This window comes from Amaranthus tricolor, chromosome 3, assembly GCF_026212465.1.
Source record: "Amaranthus tricolor cultivar Red isolate AtriRed21 chromosome 3, ASM2621246v1, whole genome shotgun sequence".
Taxonomy (NCBI): domain Eukaryota; kingdom Viridiplantae; phylum Streptophyta; class Magnoliopsida; order Caryophyllales; family Amaranthaceae; genus Amaranthus; species Amaranthus tricolor.
The window spans coordinates 29,607,307-29,620,450 of NC_080049.1; the positions used below are offsets into that span (position 1 = coordinate 29,607,307).

At 30.8% G+C, this 13,144-nt stretch overlaps 1 protein-coding gene across 1 annotated transcript; it reads left to right on the forward strand.

Annotated features, from left to right (window-relative positions):
- The first annotated feature begins 6,353 nt into the window (after window positions 1–6,353).
- On the forward strand, window positions 6,354–13,007 carry LOC130807502 (uncharacterized). Its single transcript, XM_057672729.1, has 5 exons — window positions 6,354–7,024; window positions 10,958–11,124; window positions 11,246–11,548; window positions 11,942–12,217; window positions 12,524–13,007. The coding sequence occupies exons 1-5, from the start codon at window positions 6,691–6,693 to the stop codon at window positions 12,905–12,907; spliced, it is 1,464 nt and encodes a 487-aa protein (XP_057528712.1). The 5' UTR covers window positions 6,354–6,690; the 3' UTR covers window positions 12,908–13,007.
- The last annotated feature ends 137 nt before the right edge of the window (window positions 13,008–13,144 follow it).

A 13,144-nucleotide genomic window follows, 5' to 3' on the forward strand; every position in this document is an offset into this window, starting at 1 on the left:
CCGTTAAATAAAGTCAATTAAGAAATTCTTTAAATGGAACTGAAATTATTTACTACCTCCATTTTATTATACTTAAAACTAATAATGATATTTTTCATAAATGGTCACAATCAAATGAGATTATTATAATACGAGTAAAAATGGGTTGAAAGAAGAAAATGATATGGACTCCTAAAGGAGTAGTAATATAGATTTTGGTCTGAATAGCGTCAAATCCTCTGTGATTCGGAAACGAGCAGAATTTACAGTCTCAAATTCCATGTGCTCTACAGCCACTAGCTAGGCAGGTAATGGTCAAATGTTGCCCCTGGATTTGGGGGAGATAAGGAGAGGGCAAAAATTATTAAATGACGAAAATACCCCTTCTAAATGCTGTTGCTACTTGTTATCCAGACTGACTCTACTGTGAACAAATGTATAGGGACACTATATGAACTTATAGAGCATCATCAGTGGGCCCCTTCTGTCATTGTAGTGGTAGTCATGCTCATAACTTGATGCTTGCTTTTTTTTTTTTTTTCTCTTATAATTTACTTGCAATATTTGCCTTTTACGTAGTCTAATATGTTAATTTAATTTTTAATATCTCTAATTATATATGATAAAAAATTATAAAAATTTAATATTAATAATCTTTGCGATAAAAAGAATCAAATAAGATCTCACTTAATTATGTTTTGATCTATAAATTAAAAATTAATCATAAATTAAAAATAATAAATAAATAGTATCACTAATTAATTTGAAAGAAGGACGTATTTATTTCCTTTTATTATTATCCACCTTTTATGTCTCCTAAGACCCTTAGTTCTACCCCTATGATTCTCTCTTAAATTCAATGTCCTAAAATTGGAGAAAGTTAAAAACAAAAACTTATGGGCTTTTTTGGTAGTATATTCCATTTTTGTTTTTTTTTTTCTACTTATATCACAAAATTTTAAGAATAACCAAGCTATCATGGAGCAAAGTTAGATCCTTGCCATTGTTTGAAATAAATTGAGTAATTGTCTTATTTGATACTTCCTTCAATTTAATTTAATTGTCTATTTTGATTTGAACACAAACATTAAGAAAATAAGAGGACTACCTAAAATAGTAGATAATTATGTGTAATATTAGGTATTTTTAATATTAAAAAAATGAAAAATCCACCTAAAAATATATATCTTAAACTGAAAATGAGATAGTAGAGATAAACTGCCAAAATAAGGAAAGGGGACACCCAGTTTGAATTAGAGGGAGTATTATACTCTATTCAATGTCGTCCTAATAATCTTAAATATTTATAGTTGTTTATAATTAAAAATTATAAAAAAATTAATATTAAGAAAATTTATATTGAGACAATCAAATACCCATTTGATTATATTTTGACATATAGATTAAAAATAAAATACAATTAAAATTGATAAAATAGTGTTAAAAATTCAAATTGGATAATTGCTTTGACTTTGACTTTGACAAAATGCGATATAGTTGAAATTATTGGATTTATATTGAGCTTATATGTAATATACATATGTTAAATCAATAAAAAAAACTTTAATATAGATAAGGGAGAGACGATTGTAATATCCTAACGTATATCAGTGGTCAGGAATCGAAATGTTAACCTTCTAAGAAAAAAGATCAAGAGATCAAACATTGGTACATCAATCTAAAATTGAAAAAATAAGTTAATTTCATGTATGGTATGTTTTTATATTTTTAATTTTTTATATTTTTATTTAAAATAGAAATTTGTATATTTAAAAGAGATAAGCTTTTGAAGATCTATGTGCCAAAACAATTTTACTATTTATTTTTATTTAAAAAGACAAAAAAAAAAAAAAAAAGAATCTGATACCAAACATCACCTCAGATTTTAGTTATTTGTTTTCTTAAAACTAAAAGTTCAATAAGATTATATAAAAAAATAAAATTTATACTTTATGGGTAATATCTATTTTCATAATTGTTTTCAGATAAAAGTTATTTAGGTTATAGAAAGGAACTTGGGAAGGAATTAAGGTTGCACTTCCAAACGGTGACTCTCAATATTTTCTAAAGTAGAATGATTCTTAACTTGTGTTTATTATTCCTCAAGTTCATCTCATCCCATGCTTCATTCATATTTTGATATCTTGGCAATATTGTTTGGCATTTGGATATTCACATTTTTTGAGTTTTACCGTCTCCGTTCCATGAATTTGTAATATGTATAAAATAAGTGTTTTTTCAGAAGCAGTTCACATATATATTATTTTAATACTAAATAATTTTTTTACAGTTTTACTCTTTTGACCATCTTATAATTACCATAATTCTCTCTTAATCAAATTAAACATCAAATTACCACATTTTAATTACTCCCTTCTTTTATTTACCCTAATCTTAGCCTACCACAACTCCCTCAGCATCCCAATTCCCACACCTCTACACAAAGGCAAATTCAATGGGGCGTCAATCTTATCAAGTGACAACACTAAATTCTAAAAAAGTACTAGAGAAGCAAAGAGTTAGAGCTAGATCAGATGGTAACTTAAGCGATACGTCAAATTGAACACCAGAGATCGTTTTTAGTCTAAGTTAGTATTATTTTGTTTTTACAAAATATACGGTCCCACTCTTCGTCTTTAATAGTTTGTTGAATTGCATTTTAGTTAAGTGGAATAAGATACATATAAACCTAATGTTTTTTATTCTAAGAATTTATCTTACTTTTGGGTGGTTAAATTTTTTATATAATTTTTTTTTTTTGGGAATTTGCCCATGTCTTTACAAAGTTGAATATCAGATTCATCATTAACTTATCTACCATCCCTCCTCTCTCTCGTTCTTTATGCATGTCTACCTCTTCGAATCCTATTTTGGTTTAGTTTCTTTAAAATTAAGGCCACTGAGCAACAAAAGGAATATAAGTCCGTGTCTATCTAAGTTATAGACCAAATCATGTGATTAAAATTATTAATATTAAATTATATAACATATAATAAATAAAAATGATAATTAAACTGATATATAACAGACAAATGTTTATCCCATACATCTTATATTAATGTCCCGTTAATTAAAATACAATAAATTTAACTTTTCGCGACATTGGATTCAGTGGCATTAAAAAAATGCCACTAATTCATATTTTTAATGTAATAATTATTGGTTTTTATTTAAAGTTTCACCATAAAGTGATTTAGTGACACTTTATTTGGTATTTAGTTATCATATGTAATTGTTACTATAGTCTATAGTGTCATTTGTGAGAAATATCACCAGATCTTATGTCGCAAAAAGTTTTAGTGTGATTTTTTAATATGCTGCTAAAGGGTCTAATAAATGTCACTAAATCCTCTATATATACGATTAGCAATCTAAAATAGTGACATTTAAATTAAATATCGTTAAATTTATCCCATTAAAAGCAAATTATGTTATAATATTACTTATTACTTTTGTAATGGTAATTTGCATGTATTAATTACCCTTTGTTAACAGTGAGCACTACCCGATTGACGATCCCTGTCCACATTGGCCTATAGTTTTCTTTAAATGAAAGGCAAACATTTTTGGATCGATACATTGGCATTGGCTTATAAACCAATCATATAATCATAGATTAGTACAAGTGCTTAGTGTGCATGATGTGCATTTGATACCAGCAAGCATCATTTCTTTTGTATTTTTGTTTTAAAAATTATTGCTTACGCTCTGAAATACTTGCAACAAATAATAACGAAAATATCATTATTATTGACAACGGAAGAAAAGTATATTTATATTTGATCTCTTTTTAAATTTTGCTATACATATATTTACTTTAGTTTTTTCCCATATTTGACTTTGATTCCATCTAATCTAATATACAAAATCAAATTTTCTTTTTCATACTATTCATATGTATATCTTCTATTTTATGTTTTTCATATTATATAATTTCATATATTGTAATACCAATCATAAATTTACTTAAAAATACTATAAACAAATAGCAAATGTGATTTATAATTATACTTTACTAGGCTTATTGATATTTTGTCAATTATTTATTTAAATTACTATAAATATATAGTACTTTATAAACATAACAATAAATTTATTATGCTCTTATATGTCTTTTTACATAAATGAGCTTTCAACTATCAACTAGATTTTACCAAACACTCATAACTAATCATCTAATAAAATTAGCTAGTTAAATCAGTTAATAAAATCAGTTATTCTCAGTTATATATTTTTAACTTTTTTTTAATATTAGTCGCATGCTTTAAATTATTCTAATATTTTTTATTTTGTATGTAATACTTTCTCTGTTCTATTATACTTGCTATTTTGACTTTTTACACAATCCAATGTGTTATTTTGATCATTTTTCTATTAAACTATCTACATCTAAAAGTTATAAAAAGTTAATATTATAAAAGCATACAATTAGACAATTTAACAATATCTCACTTAATTATGTTTTTTTTATACATCAACATAATTTATAAAATAAACTTAAACGATAAATAATTCTTATAACCGTAATATAGCAAGTATTTGAAAACAAAAAAAAATAAAACTAACAATTTCATAGGCATCTTAGAATAGGATCTGGATCATATGGCCAGGACGTGGGAGAGAACTTATGAGAACGGCGAGCATATTGTGGATGCAATGAGAACGTGTGTAGTTGTAATTAGGGGATAAGGTTTGACTCAGCATTCTCCCACTTGCCTGGTCAATGCCAAATCTATGATTGCACGTGATGTATGTCACGTGACCCTATTTTTTCCTTTTATTTAAATCTCTTCGGGGTATATTTTTCAGTTTCACTGATTTCCAGCCACGTGTTGTTTGGACTTTTGTGGGTTTCTTGTTCTGATCATAGGGCCACTTTCGGTGTAAAATTCACCTCATCATCATTGTAAACCTCCTAATTAAGATAATTTTCGAGGATAAACGTTAATTGAATAATAATGCGTTAAGTAAAGATATTCGAATATATAAAATATCTAAAATAATAAATTTATTTTTTACAAAGAACATTAAAAATTAAAAATTATTCTAAATCATGCTTCAGTAATGTGCTTACATTGATTAATAATAGAGTTACAAATATCAATATATCATGTACAATGTACATTCTAATAAAAAAAAGTATAAATCGTACTAACAGTTGATGTGGTATGCTTTCATGTCTTGGAAAAGGAACAAATTTTACGTTTAATGCCGTAAGTCACCTCTTAATGGAAGAATGACATATTGGCAAAAAGGTTGATAGCTTGTTGAACTTTGCTATTAAACAAGGGGAATTTTTGTTTATACTCCTACAAAATAAACTGTAAATGAACAATGCTCATAATAACAATAAAACTAAATTAAAGAAGGGTTTTCCATCAACCTAGTGCGATTTCCTCATCTCTCTTACCCCATTTATCTTAAAATACACTACAACTGTTTAATTAAGAGGTAACTTAACTTACAACAACTAAATTGCATTTACTTAATGCATATAATGGGAGAACTAACTTTTTTTTTTTTTTGTTAAATGCATCAAAGCGTTTACTCATAAAAGACCCCATATGTATATACAAACCATGATTGCGCACCCAAGCCTAAGAAAAATGTTCACTTTGAGTTGGGTAATGTAGGTACTATTTCAATTACCAAGCGTCAAAGACGGTCTCTTAAAGCAACCTTAAGGCTGGTTGGTTTGAAGAGCAACATTTCATGTACTTGTATTTTATATCATTCTATATTATAAATCAATGATGTAACTTCACCTTATAGTAGCAAGATAAAAAGAATTAATATGAAATTTTTTACTTTTTTTTTTTAAAAAAAGTTGCAATCTCAATTTTACTAAAAATGTGTCATTTACTTTTTCACGCTATTCAATACACTTATTTAATAATTGCTTATTATACACAATAAAATATTATAAAAAGTGGATATTTCTTTGCATTGAGATAAATCAAACAAAATTTTATAAAATCTCACATGACTATATTTTAATTTATAAATTAAGAATAAAATACAAATTAAGAATAATAAGTAAATAGTATCAAAAAGTAAATGAGAGATTTTCAGTGAAACAGAAAAAGTAAAATTTTAAGCTTTTGTTCAAATTATTTTGCGAAATAAGCTTCTTTGGTTTGGTATCAATATCAGTGGACAATATTGTTTTTCTAAAAGATTCGAACCAAAAAAAGGCAAGACCCAACATAGAAAAAATGTTAAAACAATCCAATTGAGTTAAAATACTCCCTCTTATTCATCTTAAGTGTCCCATTTACTTTATGCACTCTATCCAATGCACTTGTTCAATCCTTAATATATCGAGTTATGTATAATTAAAAATTATAAAAAGTTGATATTAATAATCTTTACATCAAAACGAATCAAACAAGATCCCATATGACTATATTTTAACTTATAGATTAATAATAAAATGTAATTTAAGAGTAACAAATAAATAGTATCTCAAAAGTAAATGGGACAACTAAAATAAATAGGAGGGACTATGATTTTTCACCGTATATGAAAACACATGGTTTTTACTATTCAGTACTTTAAAGAGCACAATTTTGTTTCAAGTAATTTTAGCCCTAACCCCAATTGAATTTCGAGCAGACTCAAAACCATATCAAGAGGCTGAGAGTGAGAGGGCATCTGAAACAATCGAAAAAGACTGAGAGGTGGTGACGGGTGAGAACCAGAATCAGCAGTATGTGGAGAAGTAGCTGGGGGGTGGTTGTTCTATCAACCTCCATTGCAGTTTCTCCTTCTTGCTGCCGTCCAATTACTGTTTCTTACTATTCCACTTCACGTCTAGTATCTCATCCTCCTGATCTTCTCAAATGGGTTCGCAGGGAAGGAGGCTTTGTTCATCCTTCCATCAAAATTGCCGATGTTCCTTCTTATGGCCTTGGTCTTGTCGCCTCTCATGATATTCCTCAAGGTTCTGATTTAATTGCTCTTCCTCCTCATTTACCTCTTAGATTTGATGAATCCAATGGTGCGTCTTCTTCTGTTTTGACGGATTTGGCTCTACGAATTCCAGGTACATATGTTTTTTCCTCTTGTTTCGTGTAACTGTTTTATGGTTTTTGTGGATTTTTGCCGTTGCTTTGTCTATGTCCTATGGGTTTTGCACATTTTCCGTGCAAACCAAGAAAGTGAAAAAAAGGTAAATGTATACTTTAGGGGGCTTGCCGGATTGGGGAGGAACGGAGAATTTAAGAAAGAGCGATTGATAGCCAAAAATTGAATTGCAGACGGACTAAAAGGGAAATATTGCGAAATCCATGGGACAGGGAATGCATAGTATATTTAGTTATTTACCTAATTGGATATTAATACTTATGTTTGTTTGTTAGGAATGAAAGCATAAGAGAAGATATATTCTTGTAAAGGCAATATTTTAGCATTATCATATAAGAGTGTACTCATCTGTCAATTTCCCCATTAATTTCACAATTTTATGCTTTTGTAGATGTTTAATTTAGAAAGAACATGACAAAATATTTGAATGTGTGGATGAGAAATGACTGCTGTTTAAGTGCCATTGTAGCCCACACGTGAGTTGTCTCGGAGAAAGAGAAAAGAGTATACCCCTATATAAACTTGAGGAGTAATCCTACCATCAATTTGTTTTAGTAGTAAACCACCTTTGGGTGTATGTGATTACCTTTTCTCTTGTTTTGGTTGACTAGACCCACTTCTTAAATTCTATCAACAGGAGAATGGGGAGTTACTTCTAGAATAGGAAATATAACAAATTTAGCGGGATGAATGAGAATCAAAGGGTAGTTGTAGCAATTTCAGTGGAATAAGGGCGTATTATTGAAAGCTTAAATAACATTTAGTGTGCACATATGCTTCCGGCTATGACTCGAACTTAGTGTGCACATATGCTTCCGGCTATGACTCGAACTAACCCCCACCCCCACAAATGTCGTGAAATTCACCTTTTTCTTGATGGCGAGGGAGTAATCGTTTTTAGATTGAGTGAAGCGTTTTAATCACAATACAATAGCAAGCTTAGCAAATACTTGCCTTGAAGCCTTCATGAAATCAATTACAGAATTGTTATGTTTGTAAACTTGATTTGTTGCGCAAGAAAAAACTACATCCATAATAGGGTGTTAACAAATGTACACTAACTTGGATTGGTTGTTAACGCAAGACCACATCTAATAGTGGTTATGTAATAGTGTGAGTTTCACTTTTAGAATACAAACAGATTGTGATGAGTGTGAGGATTGTAGCCTTGTAGGGTCTTGTAGAATATAGTTGTTGAGTATGTTGCATTTGAGTTTCTTTCTTTTGAAAGAAAGTTGAATTAGAAACATTGTATCGTCTTAAGCCTATACCACTATCTCGAATGTTTCTGGTCGCCTGGAGTCTCTGAGGCGTTTTATTAAATTAAGTTTTAGGGATTTTGGTTGCTAGAGTGAGGCAAGATTACTCTTGTATTAACCAGCACAGTTAGACCTTTCATTGACAAGAGAAATGGGGCTTCTTGAAATGAGTATTCGCGGTAGATAACCTTTTTGGGGGAATTGGGTTGGTAATTTTTGTTAAATTATCACATCATATATTTTGTGTTGATTAGAACTAACTTTTTTGTTATTTTGAGCCTACTTTTCAATTATAGTGAACTACCATTAGGCTAATACTATATATGGACTTGAATATTAGGCTTTCTAAGATATCATTGTAGGCAGATAAGGTAGCTAGGATGTATATCTTAAAGGATAGAATTTAAAATGTAAACATAATAAGGGGTTGTGGAGCTGCAAAGAAGACAAACAAAAACCGTTTGTGTTGTTTTGGTCATGTTCAAACAAGACCGAAAAATGCATGAAGAATTGGGATTTGCACATGCTATTGTAGCATATAGGAATGAATGAATACTGGAGAATTTGTAGATGATTTTTCATATTGATTTGTTATGCTCTGACCACCAATACTAACCTTATTATAATTTGGTAATCATTACTATATGGGTGCTACCAACATTGATGGTCCTTATGACAAACTTTGTTTATATAATTGAAGGTGTTTATATCTACTTGTTTGCCTATTTATATAAATTAACGTTAAAATCAACACTTTATTTGAAGAAGATACCTACCAACCTAAAAGATTAATTTTCTATAAGTGAAAATATTGAAAAGAATGCCATTTATCTTCTAGCCCATTAGTCGAATTAAGATCTCATTTCCGTGGTATGTTCTATGCTTTTGATTTCGTTGGTTCTATTAAGTCGTCTTTGAGCTATCCAAAAATAAATTCAGTTACTCTCCAATCACAATTATTTGTATTAGGGTTGTAAGGTTTGTATCACATGGAAATGAGTTTTAAGATGGTTTTAGTGCAAGATATGATTTGGGAGATTGCAATCAAGATATAAAGATTCAAGAGGATCTATTGGTTAGGTAACATCACAATCAATATGGATATAAAAGCCTTATTATTATTGACTAATATAATTTATACACATTAAATTCAATTAAATTACTGATTTAGGATAGAGGATTTATTGGTTTGCTAACACTATTCAAGCAAATAACATTCAAGCAAAATGAAGTCTGATTCTAAATATTTCTAATCATCAATATTCTGCATATCATAATTAGAACTGGTGTGCTACTCACAATCCAATTACAAAACAACCTGACTTTGGAATAGGTATAGCAAAGAGAAGTATTGCAATTTGTAACAATTATGTAAAAGTATTCTCTAGCAATTCAAGCACTAACTCATAAATTCAAACCTAAAACCATACAATAATCAAAGTGCATCAAGTCATAGAGGTTCTTACAATGAGTAATAAAAGGTTTTCAATCAATTCTCCCCTAGAAATATGCTTTAAGCTTCAAGCTCCATATATATGGAAGATAAAAAATAAACTAATAAAGAAGCAGACTAGAGTATGGAAGATAAAAATCCGATGAATGGATTTGCAATTGAAATGCTTGATGGTTTCCGTTATGAGTATCGCCTTCCAGGCCTCTCATGTTATCTAAATTAAAACAATGAATTTTTGAGAAAGTAGAAATAGCCTTCTAGCTACAGGTCAAATAAATGTGAAGAGACATTTTCCATTTTTGTTTTTACTATTTTATAGTTGCAATTTGAGAAAGTAGAAATAGCCTTCTAGCTACATGAGTATTGCCTTCCTGGCCTCTCATGTTATCTGAATTACAAGATATGATTTTTTGCCAACATAACTTCATTTTCCCAACACATTTTATTAAAAGAGCACCATATATTTACAAATTTTTCCCAAAATGTAACATGATTCCGTCTTTTTATATGTACCCCTCTCTCTCAATAAATGTGAAGAGACATTTTCCACTTTTTTTTTTTTCAATCTTTTTTAAATTTTTTTAATGGTTGCAATTTATGATTATCAAAGCACTTATTCATTACTCCCAACAATCAATAATTACACAACATTAGAATCTTTAAATACTCTTTTTACCATCATTGGTTTCTTCCCATATTCCAAATAAGAACAAATATAAATCCTCCTCTATCCATATTTATCGATAGAAAATTGACTAGTTTATTGCTAGTTGAGCTATGCAATCATAGTTATAAATTTTCTGGTTCAAAATTTTTAATTGGAGGTTTGAGGCGTGTTGTGTCCGCAATCAAACATATTTTGCACCTTTGTTGATCGCACAAGTTTGCGTGATTTGATTTTTATTGCTGTCTGGAACACTTGAGAGTGTTCAGTTCACTTGTACTGTAATAGTGTAACGTCTCACTCTGCTTGATGTATTATATGTCTGTGTTAGTAGTACCAACACCATCTTCGTCAAACTTCTTCTCACTCCCACCAAAATTCTTTCTTGACATTGGTACGCCCTATTGTAGTTTTGTTAGGATTCCCATTTAACTGCATTAGGTAGTAACCACTTTCTTTAATTAGGGTGAACTGAATTTTGAAAATGAGTAAATTAGACACTGGAGCATTTGGCAGAGGAGCTCTGGGCTATGAAGTTGGGTCTGAAGCTTCTGCAAGAAAGAGCGAAAACTAGCTCATTTTGGTGGCCATACATCAGCAATCTTCCTGAAACATACAGCGTTCCAATCTTCTTTGACGGAACAAATATACAAAAATTGCAGTATGCTCCTATTGTTAATCAGGTACTGGTACAAGATATTTGGGAAAAATCTTAACTTATCTGTATGGATTGCAACTTGTCTTGTACTCTTCTCATGTTGGTCTCCTTTAAAAATCTGAAATTTGTTTCTGTTTCTGTTATAGGTAAATAAGAGATGTCGATTTCTTCTTGACTTTAAGCACCAAGTGGAGGAGGCAGTTGCAAACTTGGAGAAAGAAGATCATCCTTTTGGAGGTCAAGATATAGATTCGTCTGCCCTCGGATGGGCTATGGCAGCTGTATCATCCAGGGCATTTCGCTTGTACGGAGATAAGCACTCTGAGAATATCCATGAATATGTCCTGATGTTGTTGCCTTTGATCGATATGTGCAACCACAGCTTTAATCCAAATGCTAAGATTTTTCAGGGTCAACACAATGCAGAAAATGCAAAGATGCTAGTGAAGGCAGGTTACTCTCACTCGATCAGATTAGTTTTTTGTATGATACATCATTAAGAACAACAAGGAGGTTGTTTCTGGTTGAGCCTTGATTTTAAGCATTGTCTGCAAGTTCACATAAACAAGAACTACAAATGATTTGAGTCATTTTATTGTAGTCCATTATAATTCCGAACCGAAGAATTATATATCTTTGGCTTCTTGAGAACTGAAATTAATTCATTATGTTATACATTTTTTTTAAGAAAACATGTCACTTCTCCATCTCCCCTTAAACTCACCGTCTTTTCTGCTCAGTCAGCGTACTCAAAGCGATGTGCAGTGGGAAACAGGGTGACAAACCGGCTTATAATGGTGTAAGCCAAGTCTGATCTTTTAAATTTATGTGACTGCTTGCAGGTTGTGGCAGAAAACGATATCAAAAGGGATGATCCACTGGAGCTCAACTATGGGAATATGAACAATGACTTATTCCTTTTAGATTACGGATTTGTTATGGTTCCTAACCCTTACGACCAAATTGAGCTCCGTTATCATCCATCGCTTTTAGAAGCTGCTAATGTTACCGTCGGGATAAATTCCCCTTGTTTTTCCTCCCCAACTTCATGGCAGAGTGAATTCTTGTCAGCTTTAAAATTAGATGATCAAGATTCATGGGCGTCTCCAAATCTAAAGGTATATTCTTTTCTCTTTATTTTTATTGATAGCATTAATGCCTATCGGATGTCCGACAATTATATATTGACAATTAATGGATTCCATCAGTTATATTGAATGATTGACAAATTACGTTATTTTCATCATCGACCGTAGAAAAAATTCCCGAAAATGGAGTGGGGAGAAAACGAAATTTCATAAACGACTCAATTGTTTTGAGTTTTTAAGTTCTCTAACCACACGTTTGAAAAAACTTTAAGATTTTCTCAATGCTTGAAATATCATTTCTGATATGTATATCCTTCCTGTCGTCTCCTTTTAAAGGTAACGTTGGGTGGTCCAGATCTGGTGGATGGTCGAATCTTGGCTGCTTCACGAATCCTTAATGCAAGTCATTTGAAAACCGTATCCGAGTCTGAGTTGCCTACCCTTCAATCTTTATCTGCCGAAGCACCTTTTGGCATTTCAAATGAACTGGCTGCTCTTCGTACTATAATCGGGTTATGTATGTTAATACTACAAAATTTTCCCACGAATATTACGGAGGATGCGGCCTTATTGAAAGAGGGTGTCTCTGGCATATCGGAGGAGTTGGCTATCCGGTTCAGAATGGAAAAGAAGTCCGTCATTGTGAATGTAATGAGAGAGATGTCAAATCGGGTTAAGCTTCTCCAACAACGAGCCAACGAATCCGCTGTTTCTGCCTAGTCTTTTGCTTACTTAGGCTGAATACATTTTTGTTTTGAAAGACTATACCCAGAACTTGGATTTTTGAGATTCATGTATTCAGGATGGTGTTTACTGATCTTTTCCATTTGTTTTATATTTTCATTCTGCTTTTAATATGTTAATATAGTTTAGACAAAGAGTACTCCTTTATCGGTCTAGGATAGTAGCAATGTTGAGGACTACATCTTTGGAAGAGATAATATTTTACCTTTATAA